At 41.2% G+C, this 27,420-nt stretch overlaps 1 protein-coding gene across 1 annotated transcript; it reads left to right on the top strand.

The window, feature by feature from the left end:
• Window positions 1–1,772: 1,772 nt before the first annotated feature.
• LOC306742951 (lissencephaly-1 homolog) lies at window positions 1,773–26,798 on the top strand (the record flags this gene model as incomplete). The annotated part of the gene is made up of 10 exons (XM_079225411.1): window positions 1,773–1,804; window positions 12,891–12,975; window positions 15,550–15,624; window positions 15,876–16,082; window positions 20,147–20,315; window positions 21,630–21,732; window positions 21,849–22,077; window positions 23,576–23,677; window positions 23,898–24,054; window positions 25,343–26,798. The coding sequence occupies 10 exons, from the start codon at window positions 1,773–1,775 to the stop codon at window positions 25,414–25,416; spliced, it is 1,233 nt and encodes a 410-aa protein (XP_079081537.1). The 3' UTR covers window positions 25,417–26,798.
• Between the last annotated feature and the right edge of the window lie 622 nt (window positions 26,799–27,420).

Genomic DNA, 27,420 nt, shown 5'->3' with positions numbered 1-27,420 from the left:
TTTTGTATCCCTTAAGCATGGCAGAGTAAACAGCAACAGCCCAAAACTTCCTCCATGCTGTAAATCCACACATAGTCAGTTAAGCAGATATTTGGACTGCTGTCACATCAGGTGTGGTGACTTCAGGTGTGGTGACTTCAGGTCCATAGGTTAACTGTTAGCTATGTTAGGCTGCTTGTAAATTCATCAGATTAGACTGACTGGTACATCAGCAGGCATCATGTTTTGAATGTACAAAAGCTGCTGTGGTACTTATCAGCAAACAAAAGCAGGAGTGAAAATGAGGTATTTTCCCTTGTGGTAATGTCACTCCTGCATCATCAGCTGAAATGAGGAATGTGTGAATGTTCCTAAATTGCAGCTTCCTGGGGTGTTTCTATTCTTCGTGCTTCCTCCAGACGCATCACTGTTTCAGTCGCTGCTCCTTTCACATGTGATCGCTGTGCCTGGATGTACTTTTTTGTCAGTTTGTTGCAGGTCTCCAGAAGTAGATAAATTGGCTTTGTTTGTACTTTTGTTTACTGGTTTGGCAGATATTTAATCAGACTGGTCCCAGTAGACTAAGAGGCTTATTGTAGCTCACAGTTAAAATTCTAGTGGGTATCTGCTTTGGTAAAGTGCTTTTCAAGACCACGATGCAGTGGAGGGAAAAGCGGACTTCATCACATTAATGTTAGCTGCATTGAAATGTGGCCTAAAGCTTTGCGGTCCCAGGATCAGCTGATTTTACCACACGCTCTGAGTTATAACACAACATTCTCAGCCTTTGATCGGTATTGGCCGATTAATTGGCCAATACCGATCAGATTTTTCCTACCCCAAACTATTGTTATTATGCCAGCACTATCCGTTGGCCTCTTCCTCACCTCAATAATACACTTCTGACAAAAATAGATTTTCATACTAACACTTTTATATATTTTTTGCTGCCAGTCATACTGATTTCATTGTACCATCAGTCAGGCCAGCCAGCTCTTGAGGAGTGATCCTAATGAGACAATGGGTTTGGGGAATTTGACAAGCACAGCCGTTACTCGAGCTTGCTCGGCAGTGTCCTGTTTTTCTTTTCTGTTGGCAACCTGGGAGTAGAAGTACGTTGCTCGGGGAATGTGGGTCAGCTCTTGTATGATCACGGAGACAAGAATCTGCTGCAAGAACAGGCCAGAGCTTTCAGACCAGACTGTTGATATGACATACAGATTATGAAGGTAGATAGTAGTGCAGCTGAAAAGCCAATGAAGGAGTGGTTTATTGGAAAGAAGGTGATTTCTTTTTCTTTTTTTATGAAATGTTTCATAGATGGGCTTTGCTATTTTTAACCAGACAGACATTGTAAATCCCAAAGCAGAGTACATATTTTGTGCTTCCCTTTTTTTCAATTATTTTTGGTGCAGACATTGCAGTACTCTGGCCTATAAACATTTTCATCTCCACCCACTCTTCATGTTATCTGTCATGCATACCTAATGCTGACTTTCCCTCTCTCTCCTCTCCAGATGCAGTGTAGACTTGTCTGGTGACTGGTCTGCAGGCTCTCCACTTCTCGTGTCCCCGGAGTCAGCCAGTTGGGGGGCAGATTCCTGCATTCCCCTTCTCTCAATCTTTGTCTGGACAAAACCAACTGCCCGCCATTGGAGTACGCAGCTCATCCTTGACCGTGTTGCTTGGATCAGCACAGCTCATCTCCTGACTGAGGAGAGCGCAACAGCTGCACTAGATTTACCTTCGAACAACTGATCCTTCCTGAACCCCGCCCACACTGCCCGCTCACCATGGTGCTCTCACAACGGCAACGAGATGAACTGTAAGTCGCCAACACACCTTTCATAACATATGGCTGAGTTATGAAGATGTCAGATTATAAATATATGAACTGTATGGATTAATACATTGCAGTTACAATATTGTGTATCTGTTGCATCATGTGGTGATAATTAATTTCACCTTTTTTATACTAGATTAACTTTCATGCACAGACACTTTCACAGCTGCACAGTACAACTACATTCTTCTGGTATCACTGTGCAACCTTGATGGAATGAACAATGTTAGCTGCTTTTCTCAAAGCCACTTTGAAGGTGGAAGGGAAGCACAGAATGCCAGTGTTTCAAACGTCCCCTGCCAGACATAAACTGGGGTTATTGCAGGTTGTGGTTGACATCCTAAAGTGTGAGATTAGGCCTCCTCTTCCAATGAGCTATTTTGATATACCTGTGCTATATATTTATTTATTATTAAAACAGGAAATGCCTTTTTAATGGTAATGTCATTGCTTCCAAGCATGGACGTGTATTGATTACTACAATACATTTGGATAGGGACATTTTTGTAATTTCTTTTCTCCTTTGTACTCTTCAAGAAGAATCGATGACTGGATTAAGGTTCCTGAGATCTTGCAGCACACATGTATTGATCCTACACTACCTTCCTCTGAAAAGTGTGACCTTTTAGGTTAAGCTTAGTGCTGCTTTTGCCCAAAAATATACGCAGAGGGAAAAAACAGCAATCCAAAGTGTTGTGCCGAGCTTCGTGCACTTGCGCTGCTCTGAGGGTTTTCACAGGAAACTCGCATGAGGAAGATAACTGAAAATTCATTGATCTTCCTAAAACTGTCTGGCATAGGCACTGAAGTGGCATACAGACAAAGAAATATCTGCACATATGCTGTGTGGTGTATTTTGAGCAAGTAGTGAAAGTGAGAGACTGTGATAATGAGGGAATTGTAATATGCTCTGCTGAGTCTGTGGGCTTGGTAATTAACCCCTGAGGCGGGGGATAGAAAGTTAAGGTAAGTCATTGTGAGATACAAGGTCATGAGAAGGAGATAGGATCTTGTTAAGCTTTAGTCCTTAAAATACACTTCCACTTAAGATGTTTGTTAAAACAGCATATTTAAAAAAGGATATGTTAGATAGTGTTGCTCTGACTTAAACAGAGAAACGAATGCTGTTTATTTTGAATCGGATTCACATGACAAGGTTCTTAACATTCCTCACTGTTTCTGTGTTTTTTAGATTAGCACTGTGGGCGGGGTCTGTTGGTATGGCGAGAGCTATTGGAATGCTAATCTTTCATGCTATTCAGAGGAAGCTGCTGGGGACTCCATTACCCCTTCTTTCTCCTCTGTTGCACAAGTCTCTGGCCCCATATGGCTTACAGGAAACAAGTGTGGGACCATCACACCACTTGAGTCAAATTCAAGCATTCTTCCCATTGAAGATGTCACTTGGCTCAGTTGGTGCTCATTGAGTTTGTCGGCTATGAAGTGCCCCTAAGATCTTATTTCCTAAATGGCAGCCTCATTTAGGGAAGCCAGCTTAAAAACCCAGCAGCCCATCTTGAATGAAGCAATATAGCAGAGAGGTTAATGGGAACGGTGACCGGTGGACTGTCTGCTATTCACACTATTTGCGCTAAATCTTTCATTGGGTCCTCTTTCTTTGTCACAGCTCTTTTTAACACCAGGCAGCAAACAAATAGATTTAGTTCCCATTGCATTCAGGCAGTTTCTCTCCAGACCAGCGCTTTTGCACAGTTTGAGAAATGATCTCTGTCCATATTACCACACGTGAAAATGCACAATACATGACCTTTTACATACACTTGTCATCATGGACACTGAAATTGTTACAAAGCTTAAATAATAGCTCCCCCTTTGCACATGCAGGCAGTAGTATCATAATAAAATGCAGAATGTATTTGTACGATAACTGTTAGCATAGGAAACAAGGTCAGCAACGCTTGTAGTTTGTTTGCCATGTTGAAATTAACCAATGGTAGCCGAGGCTGTTTGTTTTTCCTCCAGACAAGGATCCCTTGATTGCGGCGTGAATAATTAGTAGTGGTGCTACGGATCATAAAAATCAGGGTTTGGATCGTATCGCTGATCAAATCTTCACAAAAGGAAAAATAGGGAGTAAATATAACTTTTAGAGATCGCTGATCACTTTTTTTTCTTTGCACCGATACTAATTGCAATCATTGATGATCCTTATTGTTGTTTTGATTATAGCAGCTGGTCTTACAAGGCCCCAGACAAAACATATTTTTTTGCCACGTCACAAATCTTAAACATATTGTAAGCAGATCATAATTCTCCTCCATATCTATAACTCCTGGATATTTTACCGACAATAACGATTGTCAGTAAACGTTTATTACACACTGTGGTGGTTAAACTGTATAATTAATCAGTGGTTCTTGTGCGTGCCGAACCACGAGGGGGGGATCCGTGCTGATCACAGATCAACCGTGGTCCGTTACACCACTACTAATTAGGGAAAGACATGTTTTGACTGATAAGACCCAAACAAGTAGCAAGTATGTTTTCAAAGGTCCTGGTTTCGGCTCATCCAGACTAAAACGCGAACTGCATCAGCAGTGTTTTAAAACGTCTCCTTTTTTTAGAGTAGTGAGGGCACTCTGCATAAGCGTAGCAGTGTGGGTTAGCCTGTGTGCCTAAAGAACAAATGTTTTGGGCATTGTCTTTTTTTCTTCTTTTTTTTTAATATATAGGTGAAATCAAATAACCAGAAGAACAGAAAACAAGAGAAGATAGTTTCGCCGAGTTGTTTTTGTCTTTCCAGTAGACATTGACCTGCTCTTTGACACAGCCAAAAGACAGCATAATGGTTATATTTAGGGCTGCAACTAACGATTATTTTGATAATCGATGAATCGGATAAAAAAGCAAAAAAACATTAATTTCCAACCCTTTGTTCAAAAACAGAAGTGACAGTGCAAAACATGTTCAGAAAGCACAAATAGGTTGCTCCTTGAACATCCCAAGCTGTTAATTAAACAAATTAGATTAAAATGGACTAACACTAAAAACATAAACATGTATGCTTTACATCTGCCTTTTTACTGTAATTGATCTCCTTGGAGTAGAGGCTGCTTTAGCATGCCCTGCTTTATCAATATGTATGAAACACTGGGACAGAGGGAAGCTGTACTGCTCCTCTCACGTCTGTTTTGACCGAAACCTCCAGCTCCATCTCAGCTCTACATTAAGCTGCGCTGCATATAGAGTCCTCTTCCTTAAACTATTTCATTCTGGGCCTCTTACGACCACGAAATTACGTTGTTGGCTAAGCCCAACTACGTGATTTGATTCAGTCTACTTTGAGTAAAAAAAACAACCTGCAGCCAGATCCGCCAGTGTGCCGATTTAACGTTAACGAGTGACAGCGTGAACTGAACCAGACCGGGGGGTTACGGCATGTTTCACCACGTTACGTTTTTTTACAAGCAAGACTGAACTGTAACGGAACATAACGTAACTACAATACACAACCCAAACACGTTAGTTACCGTGATAGCAAGCTGACTAGCTTCCATTAACAACAAGTTTGAGGGAAATGAAGCCGCTGTAGACATCTTAACGCTGGTTGGCCAAGACTCGACACGTCACATCCAAGATGTTCTATTTTTGCTAAGATCACGACTTCAGCGTTTCTCAGTCTCTCACTCCAATCTCAGACACGCTGGTGGCTCTGCGCCACTCTTTTTTTTTCTCCGCGACTTTATGACTGCCGTAATAATCGCGCGACACAACGAATCGCTAATGAAATTCGTTGCCAACACTTTTGATAATCGATTTTTATCGATTTGTTGTTGCAGCCCTAGTTATATTAGCCGCGTGGAACAACATATTCTAAAAAGAAATAATCTTTGTCCCCCTAGATGAGTGCTGTTTTGTCAGCACTGCAGTCACATGCTGTGATTGCGTAGCAGCCTCATAACCACTCTATTTTTGTGGGCATAGCCAATGAAAAGCGCATTTGTGTTTTCTTACCAGGGTCAGAAGACTCGTACCCACTGGCGTGGAGTAAAAATAGATGCAGAACTCAAACTATCTGCTCCCCTGTAAAACCTGGAGGCAACCATGTGCAGATGGGTCTTTGCTTTACAAAGAAACTCCCCTCAGCCCTCTCCATGTCTTAGGCTACAAATTGGTTCATGGGATTTTCCTTATTATTTTTCTTCCCCATCATACCCTTGTGAATATAGTGACACGACTATATGCCAAATATGCCAAGACTTTGGCTATTCAAAAAAAATAAAGGTGACTTAAACCATGAATGAATGAGTGTAGTACAGCACAGTCAAAGCTATGCATGAGGAGTTTATACTGGCAAAGGACATCTGTTTTACTCATTGGTATTTAGATTGGCACAATATTTTCATTACATATATTCCAATTGTGGGCTGCACAGTGGTGTAGTGGCTAGCACTGTCGCCTCACAGCAAGAGATAATTCTTGCACGGTATCCACTCACTGGTTTTCTTACCATTTGCTTTTAATGAAAGGAATCGTTGGTTGCATGTAGGGCTGCAACAACGAATCGATAAAAATCGATTATCAAAAGTGTTGGCAACGAATTTCATTATCGATTCGTTGTGTCGCGCGATTATTACAACGGGCAAAGTCGCGGAGAGAGAGAGAGAGAGAGGAAAAAAAAAAAAGAGCGGAGCAGAGCAACTGTCCGGCCAGCGTTTCTGAGATTGGAGTGAGACATGAGAAAAGCTGAGGTCGTGATCTTCTCAAAAATAGAAGATCTTTGACTAGTCGAGTCTTGGCCAATCAGCGTCTTCATGTTCCTCAAACTTGTTTTTAAATGGAAACTAGTCAGCTTGCTATCACGTTAGCTAATGTGTTTGGGTATTGACGTTAAAGTTACTTTATGTTCCATTACAGTTCAGTCTTGCTTGTAAAAAACATAACGTGCTGAAACATGCCGTCACGCCCCGGTCTGGTTCAGTTTACGCAGTCACTCGCTAACGTTAAACCGGCGGATCTGGCTGCAGGTTTTTTTTTTTTTTTTTTTTTTTTATTACTCAAAGTAAAATGAAGCAAATCACGTAGTTGGGCTTAGCCAACAACGTGACGTCGTGGTTATAAGAGACCCAGAATGAAAGAGTTTAAGGAAGAGGACGCTCTATATGTAGCAGCACAGCTTCCCTCTGTCCCAGTATTTCATACATATTGATAAAGCAGGGTATGCTAAATGCAGCCTCTGGAGGGATCATTTACAGTAAAAAGGGCTCACATTTGGCAGATGTAAAGCATACATGTGTATGTTTTTAGTGTTGGTCCATTTTATTGTTTTAATTATCAGCTCAGGGATGTTCAAGGAGCAACCTGTTTGTGCACTTTCTGAAGATGTTTTGCACTTGTCAATTCTGTTTTTGAATAACGGGTTGGAAATGAACGTTTTTTTGATTAAAAAAATGTTTTTATCCGATTAATCGAAAAAATAATCAATCGATTATTAAAATAATCGTTAGTTGCAGCCCTAGTTGCATGTTATTGTGTGTTCCATTACATTGAAAACAATACCTTTTGTCCTACTGGATTTTAGTTCTCGTTTGCAGCTCTGTCCACAATAGCATTAACACAACCAGAGATATCAAAAAGGATTCCTTCCTCAATAGATATGTTAAATATAATATTGAATATATTAAATAACATGTGTGATGGGAAGCCCAGTCTCTCTGTGTTCTGCCTATTCTTGTTATCCTCTATTTATTCTAGCTTGTAGTACAGTATACACACCGTCATGGGATTTAAGAAAGTACGCTTAACTCGTCAAAGCTTTGGCTTCTGTTCGACCAACAAAGCTCCATCATCACCATGTGACGGAAAATGTGTACATGTTAAAGCATTATAGAAAGTGTGTGATTTCTTGGTGTATTTTGATGTCCATACCTAAAACCATATTACACACACACACCTTCTCCAAAGTAAAGAATAGTATGATATTTTCCACTTTTAAGTCTTCTGACTTCAGGGTTGATTCTCACTGCAGTACTTGTAACTTATATGAAAGAAGACTGCTTTCTTGCCCTCACAACATACCTGTTTCACATTGAATTCAACAGTATGATGATCGCCCTTTTAAGAAGCTTTGACATGATTGAAAGTAAAGGGCAGAAATGATATCTTTTAAATTACATGTTTGTCTAAGTAGTGATTACCTTGAGGAGACATGTCTCAGTAAACCAACGTTTGGTGCTTCTCATCAAGCGAGAGAAATGGATTGGTTACAGTTTTCCTGGAGCGCCAACTGTAACTGGGCAATTATGCAATCCTGTTATATGATTTTTTTTGTGGAATGTGTCTCCTTGAGAAGTTATCAGCTGTTCAGTACTCAGCTGTTAAGACGGAGGAATAAGCTTAACCTTTTTAGCTTTATTTTATTACTTTGTTTTATTGTTTCATCTCTACCGTTTTATCAGGATTTAACTCTTACCCTCGTTCTTGTTTTTTATACGCTTCACTGTAAACTGTGTTTTTAAAGGTGCTATATAAATATATTTGTTGTTATTGAAAGGGAGAACTGAAAGAATGACATGGGAGTGTGGCCCTTGTGCAAGTTAGCAGTCTTTATAAATGTATGAAATAAATTGTTTAATCATCACATTGCCTGTGGCCTTGCTGCTTGAATATTTAACAGCGCCGGAGGTTACATTACCAACAACACTTGTCTGTCGTTTCCTTGCAGAGTGGCAATCATCTTTAAAAAAGAACCACTGGCACATGCTTTTGTAAGCTTTATGAAGCAAAATCATCACCGCTTCACATGGTGCTGGTAGTACAGTTGTTTTCAAATTGTACATGACTAAGGGTTTGGTCAATGGGCTCATAGGGAACAAAAACTGTGAGGTGTGAAATAATCCATAGGAAGGGGAATTGTATATGTGCAGAGGGACCTTTCAGGGAGTAGACTTGAACTTCCTCCTATTAAACATTTATCAGCTGTTTTTAAAAGATTAAACGGGTCAAAACATCGTCTAGTCTAGAAATACTCGCGCCCATAGACAGATCTATGGCACAGGGCAATGGCCAGGCAAGCAAAATCTCCTTTGTGATTCATTAGAGCTTTTTAGAGTCCATCAATAGCGGATGATGAGACTGCTGTATGCCATGTAAGGGGTTGTGTTTCTTTAACATTTAGGCAGTGGGTGTGTAGCTCAATGTGTCTGTAATTAAATGGATCATAAGTGGTTCTTTGTCAAGAGAGTAGGCGTAGTGTCTATGTTGGGTGACTTATGTCCAGTCTCTGGAAGTCCATAAAATCTGTAGTTCTTGGTCATTTAAGTGTATGAGCTTCACACAAAGACAATTACATTATAGCATAAGACATTGTTGTTGATCTTGTGAACTTCTGATGAACATTTATTACTTTTTCACATTTTTGGATTAGACAATTGACTTGTATATTTAATGAAAAAAACTATACATTGGAAATAATTGTTAGTGCCGTCACCTCCTCAATTGGTTTTTAATTTATACTCTGCAGCAGTCGTGCCACCAAAGTCTCTCTGGTATCGCTCAACTGTGCTGTTGGTCAGACTAAATGGCACAAACATGGGTTAATGTTAATACAATGAATGAGCAGTGAAACCGAACGGTCCCGCCACCACCAGGTACAGCTTAATATGTTTTGACCTAATTGAGATGCTCTTCATGTATTATGCGGCACACTTCAAACAGCTTACCGGTTAAATGGTTTAGTTACTAAAACTGCTCATACACTTACACAGACTGTAATGAATTGAAGGAAAGTGGGGAGGCTCTGTTAGTAAGTGTTGCACATCTTTTTTTAAATGATGTGAATGATCAATGAGCATGAAGTGGGAGGAAGTGATGGCACTGGCAGACATGCAGGCTGGATGACTCCCTCTTTTCAGAAGGATGAGATCATGCATCTCTTCCAGTCTCACCCTTATCTCTCTGTGTCATAGACCGCTTCACTCTCACTCATTAAGGGTTTATAGTACATGAGAGAGCAGCTCTGTATCGGAGGTTTGACTGGCCGCAACATTGATATAATCCATGCATGAGCTTCATTGAACGACACATTACTTTTAAAAATAAATTGCTGTTGTAGTTTTTGGAGAGTTAGAGTGAGAAGTATTGTTTTCAGCTTCACTGAAAAAGCCTTTTTGATCTGATTTGAAATGGAACAAGTTTTCAGCTACAATGTGGGCTGTCTATTGTTCTTTTCCCCTTTTTCTATCGGTCTTCTCTGTCCATGTACTGGCCCTGCCCTCTTTTTCACTATCTCCTCATCACGTCATCTAGCTTGGGCTAATAACCATGGAAACCTGCTGCTTTTCTCTCCATTCTGTGGACATTATTACACAAGTCTTTGAGGACTGGATATATTGAAAACTGCATGATGTGTGTTTTTTATTTAAAAACACATACGGTAAAGTGGGGGTCAGGGTTGCATTTGGTATTTAATGTTTGCTTAAAGAACTAAATATCTTGAACAGATACCAACCCTGACAATATTGTTATCTGCTGCTTAGCAATGTTTCTGAGTGCATAAACAGGAGCTGTTGTATATACATATTAGCCCCCATTTTGTTCACTTGCTTTGCTGTGTGGTTTTGTTAGTGTGTTGAAATATTTTGAATATGTTTACCAACTCGTCCCTTCTAGCTACTTAACCTGCTCTACCATGTGGTTTGCATACAACACCATGCAACTTACTTACTGACCTCTGTTGGAAAACCGGTTTCTTAGTTTTACAAGGGTAAGAGGAGACTAGAGTAGAATATGTACCAATTTGCTTGTATTCTCCATAGCGTTACATGTACAGTAACTCATCAAATCCCTGGAAAGAATGAGATTCCTGCATATTAGGAATTTACTTATGTAGAGCCAGTCTAAGCCTTTACATATGTTCAATCTTTATAGTAGTGTCAGGTCAGAGTTTACTATATGCTGTGTATTGGCAGCTAGGTTGTCTTCTGAATAACCCATTCTCTGAATTGGACTGTAAATGGCTGGTGTGACATCTTATTGTTGGGTTTGTTGGAAGCCCTCTTGGTCATAATAGGCGGCAAACTTCCTGGTCAGAGCCTTAAGCTTGCATTCTTTCACATGGTGAGCAGGGGGCAACTCTTGTGGTTGCAAAAACAAATCTGATTGTAAAGAAGTCTACAAGAAAATTAAAATCTCCCTTGTTTCATTGCCTCAGTATACATTGTAGTAATTTTTGGTAACAGTTGGTGCGTTCCTCTTCAATACAGTGACATTAATTTAGTAAATTATGGTCCCAGTTTAAATAAATTAGACTATATAAATCAGGGTATGCTTTAGGGCGTGGCTACCTTGTGATTGGCAGATCGCTACCTCCGTGTTGTGTAGACTGGGAGTATTCTGTGTTTTCCACTTACAATTTAAACCTATTCACACTGTGCTTCCAGTTTATAAAAGTTAATTGTTGCTTAAATATGTCACGGATTTACTTGGCTTCTCCCTCTCGTCACTTATAGTTTAAAAAAAAAGAAGAAGAAAAAAAAGATGGAGACCAGCCTCAAGTTTTCAAATCGGCAGTCCCCAAACCCATGGGTGACGTCACGGCAGCTATACGCTCTCTTCTTGTATGCGGCCTATGGCTCACACACACCCTCCTGACACACCCATACCACATCAAAGCCTCCTTTGTGCCTCAGTTGGCCTCACCTGCAGCTTCCTTTGCCTGCTTATACACTTTCTCAGACATGCTAGCACACCTCAGCCCTCCCCTCTGGTTGTCTTGACTTGAAGCAGGCAGGCTGTCACTGGGGAAGATAACCTCCTGCTAACCTTGAGCTGTAATGAGGCCTGCTCCTGTTGTCTTGGGTATTCAGGTGGGCAGAGGGAGACGAGGGTTTCAGTGCTTAACACTGACCAAGAGGGCATAGGGGGCACAGGCTGGGCTGACAGCTTGTACCCCCACCCCCTTCATATTGGCACCTCAAAGCCTTGCCTGTCTGACAGCTTGTCTGACTTCTCCTGGCATTAGTGGTGGGGTTTGCTGTGGGCAAACACAGAAGGGCTGGAATCAAGGAAATATTGTATTAATATTAGAGTAAAATAGCATTTTGATCAGACATTCATGAATTCACTGTCTCTTGTTTGTACACTTCGTCTTATTTTGCAGTCTTTTCAGTCGGTCTCCCCCCCCAGTCTGGCATGTAATAGAACACTGAGAACACAAGTAGAAAAGTAAAAACAAAAAAAATCAAAAACCTACCCTGAAGAAATAACCAGCATTCTCATGAGGAGTTCGATCATTGAAGATCTTAGTAAATTTAACTGGTGTGTGTGTGTGTGTGTGTGTGTGTGTGTGTGTGTGTGTGTGTGTGTCTTATGGCAGCACAGGAGACAAAAAGAGGTTGAGAGAAGATTGCCTCCTTTCTCCTCACCTTTAGCGCTGCCTGTCTCGTCTATTGTCTGTCCTATCTGGACATCTCTCTTCACATATTTCAAATGGCTGGTTAAAAACACAACTCTGCTACCATCTCCACCATTGTTGTGCCGGCTTTCTGAAAGATGTGCTGTCTTTGAATGTTTTCTCTGCAAACTTTTGCTTTTGATGAACTATAGAAAAATAGAAGTATCCAGAAGTGGTACGGTTGTCCTACCTCTCTGTGATTTCTCTGTCAGTCTTTTCCTGTGTGTATGTAGGGGATGGTGGTAAGTAGGCTGACTCTGATTTCCCCTACATCTACACCATGGGGAGTCATCCCTTCCTATTATTTGCCCACAGCAACAAGAGCTCATTATAAAAACCAGACAGATGTGTTATGTGTTCCCAATTTGTGTCAAATGGGTGGAGAAGGATTTGTGTGAGATAGCAGGAGACTGTGTATTGTTATAGATGGTGCTGGACTGCATTCTTGCATACCATGCATTTTTATTCTTAGTTAGAACCATGATAAGTCTGGATCTGTAACATTTCATCTTTGTCCGACACATTTCCTGAACATGCTAATTTTCTGTCTTTGTTTTACAGTGTTGAATACAACTACATTACTCGTGACATTTTAACAAGTATCTTGTCTGCTAATCAGAAAAACTAATTACGGGTCCTCTTTGTCTGTTTCAGAAATCGAGCGATAGCCGATTATCTACGTTCCAATGGATATGAAGAAGCATATTCCACTTTCAAGAAGGAGGCGGAATTAGATAATGTGAGTAGATTATGGGTGGACACATGCATCCGCACAGCCAATCGTAACCAATTTATACACAATGCACCTTGATTTCCACTTTATTTCTCATTTTAGTCAACATGTGCACAAGGAGTGACCGGGAGCACCTGCAGCCAATTATTGTGGTCTGTCTGATTAGGGGGTCTCTGCCACAAGCTGCTGCTAGTTCATCTTGAGAGAAGCTTTTATCCACTTGTACATATTGCAATTACAATAGAGTGGTATAATGCTTTTTCCCCCTTCCTCTTTACATTATTGGCTTTACTCTCTGGTGATATGAGAACTGTTTGGGGGTTGAACATGTTTATACATGTACTACACTTAGTGTAATGTAGTCAAGAACGACACCACCTTTCAGACTAACCATTATAATACACATATAATTGACTCCACATTTCTGTCAATGTCGACAACAACGGACTATTATGATTTCACATTATAACTGTTTCTACAAATGTACCCAATAAAGTGGCAGCTAAGTTTATTTTCTACCTAGATTTTATAATTAACACAAAACAGACTAGAAACTTTGACTTGGTTTCTTCTCATTTGTCATTTTGTCCTTTTTTTTTATTTTATTTTTTTCCCCCTCTTCTTGTTTGCTACCTATGATTTTCCAGTGCAGCCATTTTAGCAGTGAACAACCATTGTATTGCTGTCGTAACAATTTTGTTCTTTTGGAGTCCTGCACATTGGATTTTAAAATGTAAACTATGAATATGGTTAATATGGCAACATCGACTTTGAGGCCGTTTACTGTTAATGTTTGTTCATTTAACTTTAAGCTGAATTGCTGGTAAAAAGATTAAAGGTTCTATTTCAAAGCTCCATCAGAGGCTGAGCCATGCGGTGTCCCCCTAGCACTCTGATTGCCTATCGGTGATCTCGAGGAACCGCGATTGGACGATATGAAAATAAAACCTATAGCAGAGCCCTCGTGTTCATGTAACACCCCACCCCCTGCTCCTGTCTTCATTCGTTCTTCTTCTAGACATTTTCTCTGTGGCAGTCCTGTGGAAGCAGGCTGAATAATAGATGAATGGCACGGAAGGAATGGTGCACTCTGTTGGGTTTTAGCGCTCAGCCACAAATGTGCACCTAGGCAGCAACATGCTAAACAACTTAGTGATTCTTAGCACCATTTCCCCGAGGCCACATAAGGCAATTTGGTGTCTGTTAAATGTGGTTGGATATTTAACTTGAACCCTTGTGGCTACTTCAGTTTTAAGGTTAATGCTATGAGGCGATGTACATTTGTTTCCATAGAAGTAGTAATAGTAAATAAGTCATGCTTTAGTTTTTAGTGACCTTGCAAAAGAGACTATACTTACCTGCATGCATATATAAACATACATGTGGTTACTATCCACTGTCAAAAAAACTTGCAGACGGCAGTGAAGTCTGGCACTTCTCGTGTGTGTGTCTTTGTGTGTGTTGGTTTAATGGGCAGGCAGATGGCAGATTAGATGATGGCAGACTTGTCCAAACTGGGTCCCCTCTGTTTTTTTACCTCAGTTCATGTCTTTGTCTTCATATAACACCTCATGTTAGTCTGAGGAATCACTTCTCGTCATTAAGAAGTGTTAAATATAAGCCTCGGTGGTGCCTGCAATTCTCCACACCTTTTAGGTCTGCTTTTGTTCCCAGCCGAGGCTTGAGGAGCTAGCTGTGAAATTGGAGCGCAACGCTAATTTTCTCCCTCACTGGCACTCGTGGCTGTCTGTCAATGTGGGTTTTTGATGCTTTGATAGTTAGTAACAGCCTCAAGGCGTTGTTGTACACAGTGGCACCAAAACTGTTGTATTGGGTCTATAGAGCAACAAAGCCTCCCCTTTCTTCTGTTATTAATGGTTTCAGATTGACAGATTTGCTGCTTTTCTTTGTCTTTATATAATAATAATATTATCTTGCAATAAAATATCGTTGGATATTTTATTGTTGGTTGGTCAAAGCAAGTTAATGGAAAAGGTGGTCAATTAGTCAAAAAAAATAATCAGTTGTTCAATTTGAAAATGATCATTAGTTGCAGCACCATATTTAATTTGTATGTAGAGCCAGAGAACAAATACCACCACACTATTTCTTGGCAGTACAGCCTGCACTATGTGGCGTGAAGTCCATTTTGTAGAAGTTAGTGGCCAGCTTGTGGTATTAGCCCGCAGGTGGAATCAGGCGTCTGTCTGCCAGGACTGCCACAAGTTAACTTCCACCGCTGCCTCCACTACCGGGTGTGTGGCTAAAGCTGCCTAAGTCTTTCTTGTCTGCAGGAGATTATCTTGTGTGAGAAGGATTAGGACTAGGTTGTGTGTAGAATATATGTGTGTAGAATGTGTTTGTGTGTTGTACAGTAGGTTGGCAGTGTCTGGCAGTGGGTGTTGGCCTGTGAGGGGTGTGTTTAACAATGCACTGTTCTTTCTTACTATAGTTAAAGACCTCAGCTTGCCACCCCAGCTGCCCCCCTCACACATGATTCAACGATTATGCTGAGCCCATGACTTTGATTGGCTTTCGTCATATGTTTGCCTGATTTCCTTTTTTTTCTTTTCTCCACAGAATGAAGAATTGGATAAGAAGTATGCCGGCCTTTTGGAAAAGAAATGGACCTCAGTCATTAGATTACAAAAGAAGGTTTGTGGGATTTTTCTCCAAGAATGCTTGTGGGGATTTAAGTCTTGTGAATAGTTCATGATATTATAACTGAATCCACTGTTGACACTGAAAGAAAGTCAACCAAGAAACAGAAAGCCTTAATCCAGCTGTTATATGATATTGAGTTGAAGCAAATTCAACACCCTTAAAAACCTTTGTTTCATGCATATTTCTATATCCTGAACTCTCTGCCTCGATGCTGTTAATGCGTACCTGCACACTCTGGGCAGGTCATGGAACTTGAATCCAAACTGAATGAAGCGAAGGAGGAGATCACCCTGGGTGGGCCTGTAACTCTGAAGCGCGACCCCAAAGAGTGGATCCCACGGCCACCAGAAAGGTACGCGCTGAGCGGCCACCGCAGTCCAGTCACCCGCGTCATCTTCCACCCAGTCTTCAGTGTCATGGTGTCCGCTTCTGAGGATGCAACAATAAAGGTCAGTGCTGCTGGATAGTGCGATGATGATCTGAAGAAAAAAAGAAGGAATTGTTGCAGAGCTTGCCTTCAAAAGGGACTCTGGAACAAATTACCTACTTTTTTTTTTTTATCATTTAAAATGGTGTTTTAACTGTTTTTTTTAAGGAGTTTCAGACCATATCCTGCTCAGAGCTGAGAGTCTGCCGGTTATCCAAAATACAGCCACATCGGTTGATTCACTGATTCGTTTTTCGTCTTTGGGTGAAGATGTACAAATCCGCAAAACCACTGCTGGAGTTTGTAATAAAAACTTGCAGGGTTGAGCATCTATTGATGTTTGTTTCCAGTTCAACATCACCATGTACTGTATGCACGCCTCTTAGTGCACTTCAATGTTTCCAAAGCCACAGCAAGTCATGGAAACATGGATAATAGCCCTTAAATGTCTCATGATGATCTTGAAGCATCTCAGTTTTCCATGGATGAAAAGCGGCTGCTGTGCCTATCTGACATCTTATTTATAGGATATTATTTACTGTGGATATGTAATTGCTCAAATGAAGCATTATACTGAACGGATAAACTTGTTGGACAAGAGTTTTCTTCTTTTTTTGCTTCAGGGTAATTTCTATTTCATGGAAGTGGTGTCAGCTGATTTGTTTTCAGACACTAAAGGTGCTCTATGGGAGACTGGAAGCGTTTTTATTGTCAAAACTGCTTAAAGCAGTTTTACAATTGTTTTGGAGAACTATGGTGGCCTTCAGGTAACGTGAAAACGCCAAAGGCTTATTCTAGTGGTGAGAACATAAAAACTGATCATTATTCTCTCTGAAACATCTGGTAGACTGGTTTGAGTATCCTGGTGATGGAAGTATAGAAGACTTGTCAAAACTGTTAGCAGGCAAACTGACTTCAATACATTCTTCACCAAAGTAAAACCGTTTTTGTTCCTCTCCATTAATTCAAGATGCGCTGGCATTTCTATCAGAGAATGTAAACAAAATTCAGCTGTGCTGAATATCAGGTTGCTATAGTAACAGCTGAGCTATAAATACAAATGTTAGCCCACATGTTGTTGCATGACACTTTCACTGGAATATGAATTGAGCTTCTGTGTACATATGTAATATATACAGTAGTCAGACAAGACATACTATTGTACAGTAAATCGTTGATTTTAATAACCATAACACCTGCGTTAAAGGGGAAAATGTTATATGCATTTATTTATTTTTAAGATAACAGAATACAAGATAGTTACTTTTTTGTTTTCTATAACAACTATTTCAACAAACCATGCCACCTTCCAGCTACACATATACAGCTTACACATATCTCAGCTGTGTGTTTCTATGTGGGATAAAGTTGGCATTTGTGCTTGTGAGAAATGCTGACATTTAATAATCAATGTATAATATAATTTCCAAGACGAAATTACTTCATTAAGATTGATCTGTTGTCTGATTTTGGAGCTTCCTCTGCATCTTCATCTTTGAATATTGGCCAACTAATAATGAAGCCATAATAGGGCGTAGTTCAAGGTAAAGACATCTGCTTTTGCTCTCTCGGTTTAATGTTCCTCTTCTTACTTCCCTCCATCTATTATGCCTCACTCTTAAGCTTTACCTCTCCTGCTCTAGCTCTCCTTCCTAGACACGCCCAGATTACACATGGGTCTCTTTTGTCAAGTCGTCTGTTTACCAAGATTCCATAATAAACTCCATAGTCTGTCTCTGGGCTATTTTTGCTTATGCTGCTCTCCTTTGCCTCACTGCACAATGCCAATACTCTGTTGAGCTGTTTGTTCTCTATATTTTATTCATGAGACCATGAGAGACACATGTACATCTCCTCAGCTACACCCACACAGCAGGGACTCCTCTCGCCGCTTTGGCATCTTCTTCCCTTTTCACCCCACCCCTCCCTGCCACTGCAACCTGCCTCCCAGCATCCGGTCTCATTTTGTCTTCCACTTAAAGCTTCAGCTGCTCCACCATGACTACCCACCATCAGAGCAAGCCATCCTTCAGGAGAAGTCAGGCCTAGGCGTACATTTAAAATTCAGCCCTGCTTTCTTGCACCGCTCCTGGCTGCTTCTTCTCTCGGTGGCCTTGCCTGACTCCCCCATGTGTCCTACTTTTCTCCTCCTGAACAGCTCTGTTAAATGTTTAACTGAGGAGTAGACCTTGTGCTCTTTACTCTGTCTGCGAGGCTCATCAGCTTTCCGCCTCACCAGTGAGGCTGCCTAACTTGACAAATCAGACTGAACCTCCATTTTGTTTAATTTCAGTCATTCATCCTGACATTGTGCTCACGTTGGCCAATTTTTTTTCCCCTGTAGTTTTTGTAGTTCAAACATTTTAAAATGCACTTATTGGCTTTATTGTCAAGTTCAATAACAATTCCATCTCCTGTCCATACAATCCATATTTAGTGGGAGCCAGCAAGGGCTTTATGTCCAGCTAGCATGTCCAAAGCTAACAAAATACCATATTCACTATATACCAAGCTCACTAATAAAGAGGTGAGGTGGCCAGGCACCCAGCAGAGACTCCAGGAACCTGTACAGCTGGGTTGAGCTTGTTTCCCCATTCACTAGATGTAGCTCATGAATGTATGTAGCTACCTGGATAGAAAGATATGCAGAAAGATGACACTGACTTCTTAATGATTAATTAAATTTGAGATGCAAGTGCAGAGTCAGATCTGGAACAAGGCGATATGATGCCCATCTTTTCCCTTATTCATGTGTAGGGTGTTAGGTTTTAGTGTTTTTTTTTTTGTTTTTTTTTAACTGAAGACGTATTGTGTTGTTCCTCACTCCTTTAGTTCTGCAGTTCTCTGGTTCTCATTATCCCCCTCTTTTACCCCGTCCTCTCTCCTCAGCTATTGTGGCAGATTTTTGCATGGCAAGATGCTACCTTGAGTTCAGCTCTGACCTTTCACAGTATGTAAATCAGCAGGTCTTGGGCGTAGGCCTGTGCCCAGTCAGACATGTCAACCAGAGGTGAGGTTAATGTAACAAGGGCAAAGAGCTTGGGTGTCAGCTTACTCATTGCTTTCTTCATATATGGCATATACAAAGAAAGACTTTGTATTATTATTATTGGACTTTCCCTGAAAGAATGTAAACTATTAATCATCATGAAGTAGGGCAGGTTTTCTGCTTAACTATTGCCCTGAGGGAGTGCCAGGGGGAACTATTGGTGAGACGGCATTGAGTTACAATTAGCTAATGGATTATGTGTACTTAAGATGCTGCTGCAAAATGTTGTTTTTGTAAGCCTGGTGTATCTCCAAACACGTTGACTGCATTGAACTTCTCCAGGATAAACCCCCTCTGCACTTTGTACCTCGTGGCCATCTGCACCGTCTGTAGCTTCCTTTTTGGGGGAGGCAGAAGGACTAGGGTGGAAAGGGTAGTTCCCTGTCACAGTCTGTCCAAAATCCCCCAGACCAAGAGAGGGACCAAGGAGGGTTTATCCCTCTGTGACAAACAGTGTCTGCTTGAAATCCTGAAACACAACAGCTTTGTCAGGCTAGAAAATGAAGCTTGCTACTGTACGCTCCATATTCTGTACGCCAACTGGCATTGCCATACTCGGTACAGTAAACTGTCTCACCGCTTTTATCAGGCCTAACTGTTACCCAAATCAGCCTCCAGGCGCATGCATCCTTGCCATTAGCATTGAAAATGCACCACATATTCTGTAATTCTGTGAACTGAGAGCTGTCTGAGCTCTTAAGGCAAATGTCTTTGCACTATGGTCATTTTTACCAATAGCGCATCATGTTTTGGGGATTGTAATGAGACTCCCTTGGACCACCTGGTTATTCCCTTGTTTTGGCTTCTGCACTACTCAGCTGGGAAAGGAGGTGACTGGGCCACCGATGTTGTGTGGGCCACCGATTTGGGGTCTTTGCTGGGGTTTGAAAAGGGATTGAATGTAGAAAGAACAGCATACCTGTTTCTCAGTGCTATACAGATTAAAATATTTACTATGCCTGTTGGTAAAGTATGTTTGTTTTTGTATGTGTAGGATTGACTAAAGCTAATGCCTGAATATGCTCTCTTTCATTCAGGTGTGGGATTACGAGACGGGAGACTTTGAACGCACACTGAAGGGCCACACAGATTCAGTGCAGGACATCTCTTTTGACCAGACCGGCAAATTGCTAGCATCCTGCTCTGCAGACATGACTATCAAGCTGTGGGATTTCCAAGGCTTTGAGTGCATCCGGACCATGCATGGTACATATAGCTTTTGACTGTACACAGGGCTCAGGTGGTGCAGATGCTGTTCGTTGTCACATTTGATGCTGTTGATGAGCCTCAATCTGCTCCAATTCACAGCACCCAAAGTGCTGACAAATGGACAGTTTTAGCCATCATGACTCCTCCCCACTACATCCACCACCTTTCATTTGTCATTTAAATTGTAAATAATTGGCTTACGTTTTTAATAAGTACATAATAACCTACATTATTTCAGTTTTATTTGAGAATCTAAGTCCCCATTGGGCATGTCTCCACTGTCTTCTCCATAGGCATACACCCCCCCCCCACTTTCACACCCTAATTGCCAAGTAAATTATGGCAGCAATCTACATGTGCCCTCAGGCCCTGCTGATTTTAAGGATTTTTTTTCCTTGTTGGAATTGTGAGAAGGCCCCCCACCAACCAGCCAGCAGCAGCCCAAACAACATGAAGCATTTTGTTCTTCTCTTCATAAGTCTGCTAGAAGTGCCCATTAATGTCTGACTGTGAAGCAAACCTCAATGAAAATTAGTGAAATAAATAAGCCTCCTTAGCGCACAGACAATAAGTGATCTGGCATGCTTACATTTATGCTGGAGAATAAAATACTGTAGTTTTATTCAAATGAGCAGCAGCCAATATTATTTTTTTATTGTAAAGGAGGGTGCGAGCTCCTGGCACACTTCCTCAAACAGACGAGCTAAATTCAGACTGTGCAGAAATAAAATCTGTCTACAAGATTCCATTAAACTGAGCCCACTGTCTAGTTTTGCTCCATTTCCTCTCCATCCCCCTTTATACCCACGTCTCCATTAATGTTTTATTTATCCACTCAACCTTTCCTGCTTTTTCACCCTTTTTTCTTTTTACACCGTAAAAAAAATTATGCTAACTGGTGAAATAGATTAGTGCCCAGTTGGACAGCAGTTTAATTATCCTCTTCAGCCCCTGATAACACATTTTTGTGTGTAGCTGCCACCCATTATTGTAGCCTGATGGCATGTGTATGTGCACACACTCACAGAGATAAGCTGGCCTTTTAGAGTACACTTACTGTTGTCTTCATCTGGTTAGCAGCTTAAATATGGCCCAGTGTCTAGGTAATTAGCCATCTCTTATTCTCCGTGGAACAACGTAAGCCCCAGCAAATAGGCTGCCTCGCTTGCCATTTAATAATTACGACCAAACACAGCGTTTTTTGGGCACTGTTGGTGAATGAAGACTTATTTATATATATTTGTTTTAATGTTTTGTGCTAAGAAAGCTTTATACTGGTTTGCTGAGAACTTGTTTTTCTCTGTTTTCCAGGACATGACCACAATGTTTCATCTGTAGCCATCATGCCCAATGGAGATCACATTGTTTCTGCCTCAAGGGACAAAACTATAAAGATGTGGGAAGTGGCAACTGGGTAGGTGCCCTCCGTAGACATCCTTAAATCCACTTTTTAAGCTCAATATTCTGTTTGTCACATCCACTGTGACAACATGGTTACTCGTTTCCTGTTTTTTTTCTTCTGTGGATTAGCTACTGTGTGAAGACCTTCACAGGCCACCGGGAGTGGGTTCGTATGGTTCGGCCCAACCAGGACGGTACACTGATTGCCAGCTGCTCCAATGACCAAACGGTGCGTGTGTGGGTCGTGGCCTCCAAAGAATGCAAGGCTGAGCTGCGGGAGCATGAACACGTGGTGGAGTGCATCTCCTGGGCTCCAGAGAGCGCCCACCCCACCATCCAAGACGCCACAGGCTCCGAGGTAAAGAACCGCTCTGACTTCTTTCTGTTTTCCTGAAACATCTGCAGACCTTGAGGGTTTGGTGGAATCCCGAGCCAAATAGCCTGAGCCATCGCGTCTTTTTGATTCATCATTACAAAGGTTGATCTACAAGCAAGGATTGATTGACACACTGTATATATATATATATATATACACTCATAAAACATTCCACTACTCGATGTGACTATTGCAGACTAATGCCCTGTGTGATCAATCATCACAGCAGAGCAGATAATAGACCAGTAGCAGATCTTTTTAACTGCTCACTGACTGTTGGCAATAGAAACATATTTTCCAGCCGCTGGATCACGTGAGACAAAGACTTACTGGTCAACCAAGTGAGCAATCGTCGTTATTGTGCAACCATCGCATACGTGTGACGATGGGGCTCATGTGCATCCTTGAGTGAAAACGGACCTAACAGGGTACACTCGTGGTCATGTCATGTGTTCACTCCGTGAGGAACACTGTTACACTATCGAATGATGAGGAGAAGAGTTTGCAGCTTCTCTACACGTCAGTCAGTCAGTGCTCAGACTGACGGCCACGAGAGCAGACCAGCTTGAAATTAAGTGCATAATCTGGCTGGTTATCAGTATGGACACAGGCCAGACTGCCTCATCATGCCTTGTGATTTTAAGTGTGTCTAATTATAAACGTGTCAGATTTTAAAACAATATCTGCCCTTGCAGCAGTTGTCCCAGTCTAACCTGTGTGCAGTGAAAGACACGGTTCCTCTTGTACAGAAGTAGATTTTTGGGAGTTTTGTTTCTTAACTGAAGTGAAACATGCACAAAACATGTTGCTTGATTTGGTCTATTTTTACTTTCATGAACTTCAACTTTATTAATGTCAGTCAAATTTCAAGACTAACAACAGTGCAGAGAGTATTGGTGAAAAAACTAGCACTAAAATAATGTAGAAATGGAAAAAGAAATGAAATAAATATAGATTAAACGATGAGAAAAATATTAGACGCACAATATTATTTATTGATTCTACAGACAGAATCAAACACAAAAACAAGCTTATGTTTGGCAGAGAGATGAAGAAATCTTGCTTTGTGAATATGGTTTGCCAAGAGACACAGCCATTTTATTAAATTTCACGATTGCTTAATTTCTGCTTAGATCTTTTTACACTCAAACAATTTAGCAGACCAAGGCAGTAAGATGCAGTTTCATCTCTGGTTAGTGCTTAGATGCACATTCCAGCCTGTTTGAACACAATCTCCATTGATGCAGTTAAAGAGGTAGTAACTGTTGGTTCCAGTTTGCCTGACAGCTTTTAAAATATCTTTGTGGTAAATGTCGCAGTTAATTAATTTAAGCCAATCTCTTTCCCTATGAAGGACAAATGTGCTTTATTTTATTTTTTATTCTGGACAAGAATTGGTGGTATTATTCCAAATAACTTGAGTAGTACTGGTTCTGCACCATTACTGCTATTAGATTTTTCATCTTCTGTTCCTAACCAGACTAAGAAGAGTGGTAAAGCTGGCCCGTTCCTGCTGTCTGGGTCCAGAGACAAAACCATCAAGATGTGGGATGTTAGCATTGGCATGTGCCTTATGACACTGGTGAGGACCATATATTTTCTTCGTGTGTGTTTTTAAGTGTTTGGATCCAGAGAAAACATTTTATATTCTTGAATTGGTTTGAAACGAGTGTCTTTAGCAAAGTGTGTGTGTGTGTGTGTGTGTGTGTGTGTGTGTGTGTGTGTGTGTGTGTGTGTGTGTGTGTGTGTGTGTGTGTGTGTGTGTGTGTGTGTGTGTGTGTGTGTGTGTGTGTGTCTCTCAGGTTGGCCATGATAACTGGGTGCGTGGAATCCTCTTCCACCCTGGAGGCAAGTTTATTGTGAGCTGTGCAGATGACAAGACCTTAAGGATCTGGGACTACAAGAACAAGCGCTGCATGAAAACCCTGTGTGCCCACGAACACTTTGTTACCTCTCTGGGTAAGCAGCGCCTCATCCCCACCCCCTTCAAAACAAAGCTTCATCCTTGTTATTGTTTGACAAGTTGGTCTCCTGAGGTGCAACAGGAACCTTTTTTATTCAACGTCCATCGGACAGTCGAGTTGGTTTCATAAATATGTGCTTAAACCAAAGGTTGAATAATTCTAAAGAAGCCCAGTGCTTCCACCACTATGCGCTCGGTGTCCTGAGGGTTGCTGGCAGCTGGGGTTTAAGAGGTAGACGAGCGCTCCAGGATTTTCCCGCCTCCCCCTCCGTATCTGCAGCTTTTCAGCAGATCAAGGCTTGGTAACTCTCTTGAGGAGCTCTTCAGCCAACTTTTCCTTGGCAAACCTTTTGAAACCCAGTCCTCTTAAATCCTACTTCAACCAAAGAGGATATCGCTGTGAGCTATTGATGTGATGAATTCTGGAGCCGTGTAGAAAAGACAAAGCACCTTTGTTTGAAATTATTGAGAAAAAAACAAGTATTATTTTCCCCATTTTAATAAGCATTGTCGTGTGTGTGTGTGTGTGTGTGTGTGTGTGTGTGTGTGTGTGTGTGTGTGTGTGTGTGTGTGTGTGTGTGTGTGTGTGTGTGTGTGTGTGTGTGTGTGTGTGTGTGTGCGCGCAACACAATAACAAGTGCATGCCCCAAAAGTGTTGGCATTCTGCTTTTTAAATAGCCTGGAAATCGGACTGAAGTTTTACTTCAGCTCTTTATTCATTAACCAACCAGTAGTGAGCGATGTATCAATGCCGCCGTCACTTTCAAGGTCTCACCATGAATACTGTAATAACATCATCATTATGTTGCTGCATCAATCTCATCCACACGTATCTCTTTTTTTGGGGCAATTAAAAAAATAAAAAATTATGCAGCAATTTTTCTTGCTCTGGTGCTGGAAGACATTGTCCCTATTCGTAATCAAAGCTACAAAGCTCTGGAAATGGCTGCCTATATACTGAATATTTTGACCTTTTTAGAACGATCACATAAGGCCATAAATGCTCTTTTTAATTCAAACAAGCTGACATTTAGGTGTGATGGTCAATAAACTGTATGCTGTATTTACTGAAGCCCAACAGCCGACGACTGTCTCGTCTTCAGACAGAGACTGCTGTTCCCGAATTGGAACTTGTCCCTGGGTTGCCCCATCGTTAGTATCTCGGATACCTCTGGTTTTGAATCTGAATGTATGCCTCTCTCTCTCTCTTTCTCTGAGGTGCATTCAGAGGCCTGTTGTATTGAAGTGGGTTTTCGTTCTGATGATCTTTTGTCTCTCCGACAGATTTCCACAAGGCTGCTCCCTACGTGGTCACTGGGAGTGTAGATCAAACGGTAAAAGTGTGGGAGTGTCGCTGATTTGGACCTTGGAGGACTGGACCACCAACCCAATTACCCAGGCGCCCCTCTGGATCCCACCTCCCCTCCCGCCTCCTCCCCCTAACCTAAACCTCATCCGCACATCATCTCCGGCTGCACTTACCACCCTGGTTTATTTACCTATCGCGCTCTCTGGTCCAATAACTATTGTCCTATGTAAATTATTCCTGGATGTAGATCGAGCTATTAAATGTTACACAAAAAAGTATTCTTGCATGGTAATCCAAAATTGTATACTGTAAATTTACATAACGTCTAGAAGTACCATAGGTTTACCACGGGGCTGGCCGTCTGTCACGCAGCCTTACCGACCAACCGAAGGCAGATGTTTTTGACTGGGTGTAAAATGTAGGGCACTAAAACCCCATAATTTAAGAAATGACAGTGTCTTTATGTGTAAGATTTATTTTTGTCTATTTTTTTATTTAGGAATTTTTCTTTCTGTAATTTCCCTCCTTAACTGTCGTAGTCTGTTGGTGCCTAGCTTGGTGAAACTTTCAAGAGATAAGGCTGGAAAAGCGTATATGATGCGATAAGATTGTCTGTGGGGCTTTGTTATTGAAATAATCTCTAGCTTTATAACATCACTTCTCAAGTGTGCATACCATTTCTCTTCATGTGGAACTAGGTAATATTTTAATGGTTGTGTATATACGAATACTTCAAACTGTTGTCCTTGGCGCTCGGGGGCTTAAAAAACAGCTTTGTACTCTTGTCATGGTGGCACATGAACCACTGCTAGGCTTTAGATAAATTATCCCATTTAATCAACCTGCAGCAAGGAATGAAAAGTTAAAATGTATAAAAGTGGCTTTGTGAATAACCACACTTGAGTTCTTCACAAGAAGCCCCAACGTAGAGAGCAAGTGTGTTTGGCTTCTGCTGTCGGTGAGCGCCCTGGGTCACGGTGTCGCTTGGGAAGAGTTCAGCGACTACACCTGAGCAGTCTCCTGTACTTGACCCTGGGTGTGTCTCCCTTTTTTAGGAGACAATTTCCTGTGACCTTGCATGTGAGACTTTTGTTGAACTGAAGCCTCGGTTCACTTCTGGTCCCCTGCCCAGTCAGTTTTGGCAGGGTTTGGTATACCATAGGAATTATGTAGGCCACAAACCGCAGCATTGTGTAAAAAAAAAAATACAAAAAATACAAAAATAACCTAAAGACAAAACACAAAGGCATGATGATGAGTCAAAGTGAGCCCCCTGGGTTTGATATCTGGGATGTGCAAAGATCTCTAATTTCTGAGGGGTGAAATATATGTTCTGCATAATAAAAATGGGTTTGAGTAAAAAAAAAAATAAAAAAAAAAATCAGTTTTCTGTGAAAATATGAAATGTAAATTTAGCTTGTTAAGAGATTTGGCAATTTTGTATTATCGCACTAAAGGATGAACTGGATGGGAATTTTAGGTTAGTGAGGAAATGCTGGCAGCAGACGTGCTAAGTGATCTGTGGATGCGGTTTGGTCTGCAGAGGGGTCTGATGCTGAGGTAGTTTTGAAAGCGCTCCTGACTGTAAAAACAGGCCGTGACAGCTCCTGGATCAGACCTCCTATAAGAGGGAGAATGCAAAAAGCTTGAGCAGCAAGGATCTCTGCAGGCAAACCCCATGGATCAACTCCCATGTGTGCAAACGTCTTCTGAGTGGCTTTCCTCAAACGTTCAGCTTTTGATCTTTGTGGAGCTGTAACTGAAAGACTGGGAGATAACCGTTAACCAGTCCATGCTGTAGAAACAACCATTCCACTTCCCTTGGAGGACAAAACAAATGAAACGTCTTGCTTCTAACTGTAGCTGACAAGGTGATTCATTAATCTTGCACATCCCTGTTTTCACTAAATCTTTGGTCCTTTTAATGATGACCAAAGGCAACATTGAAATTTAATGATGTTGATACATGCATAAACGTATAATTTCTGATTAGCCGTTTCATTCCAATGCAGTTCTTGGCTAATAAAGAATTCCACTGCTTAACTGATCATCT

The sequence above is a fragment of the Taurulus bubalis genome (genome assembly GCF_910589615.1).
Source record: "Taurulus bubalis genome assembly, chromosome: 10".
In the NCBI taxonomy this organism is placed as follows: Eukaryota; Metazoa; Chordata; class Actinopteri; order Perciformes; family Cottidae; genus Taurulus; species Taurulus bubalis.
Note: the sequence above shows the minus strand (reverse complement) of the source record. Positions and strands in the feature narration are given on the sequence as shown.